This window comes from Telopea speciosissima, chromosome 4 (assembly GCF_018873765.1).
Source record: "Telopea speciosissima isolate NSW1024214 ecotype Mountain lineage chromosome 4, Tspe_v1, whole genome shotgun sequence".
NCBI classification, from domain to species: domain Eukaryota; kingdom Viridiplantae; phylum Streptophyta; class Magnoliopsida; order Proteales; family Proteaceae; genus Telopea; species Telopea speciosissima.
In genome coordinates, this window is record NC_057919.1 from 4,818,722 (window position 1) to 4,826,028 (window position 7,307).

General features: G+C 40.1%; 1 protein-coding gene across 1 annotated transcript in view; it reads right to left on the bottom strand.

Annotated features, from left to right (window-relative positions):
* Positions 1 to 1,235, bottom strand: part of LOC122660599 (BEACH domain-containing protein B-like) — a 146,960-nt gene extending 145,725 nt beyond the window's left edge. Inside the window, exons 1-2 of the mRNA XM_043855976.1 lie at positions 1,100 to 1,235; positions 308 to 569 (exon numbers count right to left, since the gene is read on the bottom strand). Coding sequence (XP_043711911.1) covers positions 308 to 429 — 122 coding nt within the window. The 5' untranslated portion in view covers positions 430 to 569; positions 1,100 to 1,235. The remainder of the gene's footprint in view (positions 1 to 307; positions 570 to 1,099) is intronic.
* Positions 1,236 to 7,307: the final 6,072 nt, after the last annotated feature.

Here is a 7,307-nt window from a genome sequence, read left to right on the forward strand (position 1 = left end):
GGGTCGTATTGAGGCGACCTCCTCTGAACAACAGAGATGTTATCAGGTTCAAAAGATGGCTTTCCCCGACAGAGTAGTTCTTCTATTTAATTAACAAGTACAAAGATCAAATCGTAACGGTTTGAGTAACCAAATATAACTTCTCGAAACACCCCCTACTCTTACAATAACTACACACACTACTACACTCATAGATACCTACACACCCCCTGTTACGTAACCTATTACAACTCCCCTACGCTACCCATGCATGCATGCATTACAACAATCGTACTTATTTACTAATACATAACACATAATAAAGTACCTGAAGCAGATCTTTGGACAGGGGGCAGAGAACCTCTCTGCTTGTGGCCATGAACCAGATTCTCCAGGTTGCCCAGTAGAGGTCCTTCGAAGAAGGTCAGCAACACCTTTAACAATGTTCATGCTCTTCCCCAAGATTTATCCGACATCAAGACTTCTGAAACAAAGGATTTAGACAAAATTGGCTATTCCGGCACAACACTTGCAATGAGCTCCACAGTTTGTTTACAAAATTGAGAACGACTGTCATTGCAATAGGGTTCCTGCAATGCCCAGTACAACAAAAATCAACAAACACAAACAAGAAGAGCAAAGCATGTTCCAGTCAGTGAAGAAAATTTATAAATGACCAATTATGTGGAAAATATGTACAAGAAAACAATAGCCAAAGAAGAAAATAAAGGCGACCAAACGGATTGGTGGGGGAAAGTTAATAAATTTAAGTGGACACCATTATAACCAAATTTAAATACATCAATCAATTTTTGCTCGTTCGAGTTTCGTCCTAAAACAATTGGTCATATTTTCTACAAACAGGAAAACTAAAATTATACAGATAAAGCTGCATATAGATGGATCAAATTTTGAAGGAACAACGGATTAAACCACAAAAAAAAAAAGAGGATCCCTAGAGAAATCCACACTCAATGAACAGAAAATCACTATAATGGAAGCCATTTTTACGAGTCAAATATTCAAAATTGTACTATTGTAGTGTAGACCTAAAAATATAACAAAACAAGGACGCAGTTTTTGGTAGCTGACTGATGATTGAATATGAAACGAGGTCTACCTGATCAGATCAAAACAATTCGGATTAACCAGGAGTTCGAAACCTTCCGAAACGAGATCTGATTCTCAGGTTATTGGGTTGTCTGGAGCTGTAATGGCGTCTGTCTTACCTTATGAGAAATAAGGGAAGAAGAGGATGAAATTTTGACGAACCGATACGGAAAAGCACGGACAGATTACACAGCGCTGGAGAAAACTGTACCGGCAGCGTCTAAGAAGTCTTGAGCCGTTGGATTTACAGAGAATTACTTCTATGTGTTGTAAGTAGTAGAAAGTAAGTCGACTGTGGAGACGGAAAGGCGTTAGCTTCCAACCTAAGTACCGTCGGATCCAAAAATTGCCAGTCATATGGAACAGATCTCCAGGCAATTACGATCCGACGGTTGTCCTTTGACCTTAGTATTTGCTATTTGCATCAGTAGTAAATAAAAAAGACAAATCCAGTCTGGTTTGTCTGAATTTCATGTTTCAGGATGCTATTTTCACGATATGTTTTTCACATGGTTTTAGGAATGGATGTCAAATCGGCTTATCCATATCAGAATACGTGGTTTTAGGGTAAATGAACTCTATCAAGGGATACGTGTTTGGAGAGCATGTTATGATGTTTTGGCTGTTAAATCCAACTTGATTGAAAGGAATTTAAACTCTACTCTTCTTGCCCATGTTGCAATGAACCAATAGAAATTCTTTTTTTTTTTTTTTTTTTTTTGTGGTAAGAACCAATAAAAATTGTTGCTCATGCCCTTTTGTCATGCAACCATGCTAAGTTAGCCTAATTTGGATCTCCATATTGCCTTCGACCTTCAGTTTCCTACTTTACATTTGCAGAGTGGGTTAAGTCTTGGTTTGAGGTTCCCGATTTTTATAAGAGAGATTGTAGAAAACTAGCCCATTTTGATGTTATTCTGTCTTGGAAAATTTAACGCACAAGAAATAGAAAAGCTTTCAATAACATTGCTACTAACCCACAAGAATGATGCAGGACGTGGCAACCACCTTCATTGACAAATCTCCATCTATGATCAATCCCTCATAGGGAATTACTCATTGGACACCTCCTATACAAGGATATGCCAAGCTAAATTATGATGATGCCTTCATTAAAGGAACAGCTTTTGGTTATGGTGCTCTCATCCGATATGATAAAGGTTTTTTCTTGGCAGGTGTTGCTCTCAAATATATTTTAAGATCTACCCTTTATTCTGAATGTGCAGCCATGAGACTAGGCTTGTTGCTTGCTTTGGAGTTGGAGATCAATGATTTGGTGGTGGAATCAGATTGTGCAGATTTAATTAAACATGTCAGACATCTTTCTAATCCACCGTGGGAAATTTTACCACTTGTGCAAGACATTTGGAGTTTTCTTTCACACTTTCATTTTGTTATTATTATGCATGTCGTGCGATCTGCAAATTAACTCTTCAGCGCATCTCTTAACTGCTTTTGGAATTTCATTCGATGATTCATCTCTTTGTAAATGGGTGGGTATGCCCTCCTACTTTCTTTGGGATGTACTTGAACTTGATCGTGGGTATATATATAATGCATAACTTTCCATTTGACCAAAAAAAATAAAAAAAACTTTGTCAGGGAGCATGGCCATGAGCCAGCACCCCGGCCAATGAGAGCATGTTCCTAGGCATCAACCATGAAGGGTGTGGTTGTCATTTCGTATGTTCTGTGTCAGGGCGTAGGGGCACAGTCTCAGATAAAGAACACACTCCCTAAAAAAAATATATCAGAATCTTGATAAAATCCAATACCGTGAACTAAAACCATGCATGTTCTAATAAATAGTGAAAAAAAGAGCAGCCAATAGCAAATATACCATTGTGCAAAACAAAATTACAAAACTATATTAGCCTATTTTATTATTCATCCTACAAATCTGTATCTGTCTCAACGAGATGGAGAGGTTCTGCTCTTGAAAAACTACTTAGTTTGTTTACCAAAAAAAAAAATTATTTGTTTTGTTTTCATAAGGTGGGGAGAGGTCCCAAAGTACCCCTCTATCAAAGTAAACACATCACTCCTAACTGGTTGCTCCATCACCCCTCATCCCCATCCTCATCCTCATCCTCCTTGCCCCACCCCCTCTCTGCAACTCCCACCCCACCCACCTCCCGTAACCCCCTCTGAAGCTCACCCTAATCCACCACCCTACCCTAAGCCATGCCCCACCTCCGTTCTCCAAACACCATTGCAGTTGCAAGGCTTCCCAACCTATCCCATCGTCTCCTAATGCTAACTCACAAATCGAAGTCTCAGGGTTGTGGGTTCCTAATATAAGGAAATCCATTGACCTTGGTATCTCATTTAGGTCCCATGGAGACAATGTTAAGTCACCCACCTCTATCCTTGGCAAGCTCAATTTCATTTCCCCAAATGCCTACACCTTGCCCTCCATCCTCTCCTGGCTTCCCAAGCTCCCATCCAACTGGAGTATGTCTCAATACCATCATTGCCCAACTTTTCACTTTCAATACACTTTGATCTCAACTCCGTTATGGCTAAGGGATCCTAGGATGAACACTGTGGCTTTGGTTCCTACATCTTGGTTTGGGTGAATTGGGTTGGTTGGGCTTGGGTGGTAGTGGCTGTTGAAATTGAATTTGAATCAAGGGGTCCTAGTTCTAATTTGTTCTGACTTCTGATCGACCCATAACTCTGACAAATGGAGTTTGACAAACCATTAAGCTTGCAAGTAGCAACATTGTAGGCCAATAATGTGTCATGCAACGTCTTGAAAGTCCTAAGCTAGAGTCGAGCGTCTCAATTGGGTTCCCAGATTTTGGCCACCCACTTCTCCCAAGTCCTCTATCAGATGCCTCTATAAGTGCACAAACAATGTTTGGGCCTCCTTTCCCCCCTCATATACCCTTTCCTTGAACTTCTTTGGGTTTGAATATGAGTTTTTTTGTTATTAGGTCGTCCTTATTGTTCAGGCTCACCCACAAAACCCTCCTCCAAAAGTCCAGAGTTACAATGGCCGCACCATTATCCTAGACAATAATGAGTACTACAGCGTGAGGAGAAGCACTCTGACATAGAAGCGTACAACATGTCTTGCACAACCCAGGTTCAAAAGCACTGGGTGGAGTGAAAGAAGAAGGTTATGACGGCAACTGGGTAGGGGTAATGGGTTTACCTGGACAGATGAGTAATTTGGAAATTTTAAAATACCAGGAAAAAATTAAAGGTAAAATATCTTCTTTTTTTTGGGTAGGGGAGTGAATCAGAAACAAAGTTTAAGGTAGGTGTTGCCGCCGGACTCCTTCTCGATGACGTGGAAATCTGCAAAAGGTAGAGGAGCACTTAAGAGACCCGGAGCGGACTCCAAGGGGGGTCTCTCCGATGCCAAAGTCAGTCCGGCAGAACAGTAAGTAGAGGAAGTACGGAAGAGCTAGAGTCGATAGTGGTCAGATGCCTTACCTGGATCCCTTCGCTTACTATTTATAGGAGGGGAGTCCTCCAAGGCAGTTGTACTTCTGTAGTTCGGTGTCCTTGGGAGTCTCTCAAGGTTGCTTCGGAGTGGGACTGTTCCTCCACCTTTGTGAGCAATCTTCAACAGATAGGAGCTATCTGTCGGTTACTTGGATAGGAGTTAGAGTCCCTTTACCTTGTATGGCAAGATAGTGACATCATCGTCGTTATCTGCTCTGTCATTAGTGGCGTCGTTGTCCACGTGTCCTTACGTCATTGGTCGGGATCCATTTGCCCCTATCAGTAGGGAAGTATAGTAAATATAGGTTAAGCATAGAGAAGTGATAGTAATTCCCTACTCCCCCCACCCCCCCCCCCCCACACACACACACCCAACAAAAAAAAAGGCCTAGATTTTGTGAGATTGTGACCCCCCTATGTCTCTTGCTTATATGTAATGTTTCGACCCAAACAGAGTTTTGGAAAAAACCCAAGACTAAGGCAAACTGCATAAGTGCATAGTAATGGTAATGGTAGATTATCGTAAATTTGCATGAAATACATGGGTACATTATCTATCACCCTAGCTGAAAATGGTGGACCATCTAGAAAGAGCCCTAGAGTAAACCATGCAAAAACAATTTCTCCTAATTTGAAAAAAGTTCATTTTATATATTTTTTTACAAAATTTATTTCCAAAAAATGATAATAAGAGAAAAAAAATTTCATAGATAGCCCGCCACTATGGATAGGTGTAGCTAGTTTTACACATAAAAGAGTGATATGATTATTTTGACTGTTGGATATTTAGAAAATGATTGAATTGATCAGATGTCAACTTTCAAAGTTGAATTCAATCATAAACCATTCGGGGTATTAGCATGCATGTGTGTTCATGGCCTCTTTATAGTCATGAATTTTTCAATCCTCTATTTTGCCTCTTTAGACTAGAACTTGACATGTGGGTAAGGAATATTGTGATTTACATATCCAGAGAATTTCAGCCCCGTTTGACCTACCCACCAAAGAATTATAGTTGTCCCTCAAGGAAAAAAGGAAAAAACAAAATGATGATACCTTGATTTATCACACATTGCCACCCATGGAACGGAGGCCAATTTCACATCATATGGTTGGATTCTTTTACTCACTCAACAATGCAACTAAAAAGGATAATTTTAAATTTGTGCTACAGTTCCCTTTAGATTAGGGGAAAAGTTTTGACCACACCCATACCCACTTTGCACTTTTTTTGCGACATTGATCGATGATTTTGATAATCATTGGATATACGAGGGATGCACTGGGAATAACACATGTCAAATTTAGTGGTTTATCTCGACTATATGATCTATTACGTATGGGGTTTTCCCTATCCTTTTTTTCCATGGCTCGTGTTGAGTTCACTATGCTTGATTTCAAACACTAATCAAACATTTATCAGACCTTACCAATAACATGTGGATATATGGAATTGATACGAAACTGTACTTTTTCATAGCTCTGAGCTTACGTAATGTGTTTTGTTGGACAGATCTACATTTCGATTGTTGCAATAAGCCCCCAAAGTTTTCTTTAAACCGAAGCCCAACCCAAGAATTTCCAGGCCCATTTTTATGCTGTAACATTTTTACTTGGGTTGGGCTTGGACTTGGGCTTGGGCTTGGTCTGGGCAAGTTTAAAGGCCGGAGACGATACTATTGTGATTGGATCTTCCATGCCAAAGTTGAGTTCGGCAAGCCAAAAATACTTTGGCAGATCGAGATGGGATCTTCCACATAGCATCAACATATTTTAATTATCTATAAATATTCATGGGCCCATGATTGGGCCTAACATATCAAGTAACTCTTAGGTGACGGTGTCATCAAACGGATATATAGGGGCATTCTGGTTATTTTGAATTGATAGATTTCATACTTTCCCAGCCGTATGCTTACAGCGAATGAGATGTAGTTATTTTGCTATCGCAGTGGGAATGGGCTCTGGGTCATGGTTTAAAAAATTGGAATCGGTTTGATTGAATTGGTCGATTCATACTGGAATCAGCAACGACTGATCTGGACGATTCACACCAATTACCACCGATCTCTGTCAGTTTCCAGGCGTTTTGAATTGATAATCGATCGGCATTGGACGATTCAATTAGCGATTCCGAGATTTGCAACCCTGCACAGGGTAGAGAGATGCTTAGTTTTTTTTTTTTTTCCCAGTGCAAAACCATGCTTGGAATTACCACTATCTTCTTTATGCCTCCCTCAAATTACGCCATGCTTCCTCCAAAACATCCCTGTCCCCTCTCTACTCTCATCACCCTCTCTCACCGACTCCGGTTCCTCTCCGGAGGGAGAAGGTGATTCAATTTGAATTTCCAGGGTTCAAGTGAACTTTGGCCGATTTTAGTCGATTCTAATAATTGGATCCGATTCAAATCCCAATTCCTTAATTCAAAACCCTGGTTGTAAAGCTTGTGACACTAACATTTCCCTTACGACTTTATACATAAAGTTACCAATTATTATTATTAGTTTTTTCGTGGGAGGGAGTTTTCTGAGCAAGCGGCATGGAGGAGCACACCAGCAATTGCGGAATTGATGTTCTCCACACATAGTTATATATAAACCCATAGAACCAAGCCCACAAGCAAAAATAAGGGTGTCAAATCTTGAACCGAAACAAAAACTAAACTGGGTTCAACCAATGAAAACAGGACTAAATCAAACCTATTAATAACTATTCGGCTTCGGTTTGGGCTATTGTATGAAAAATTTTAATCGATTCCA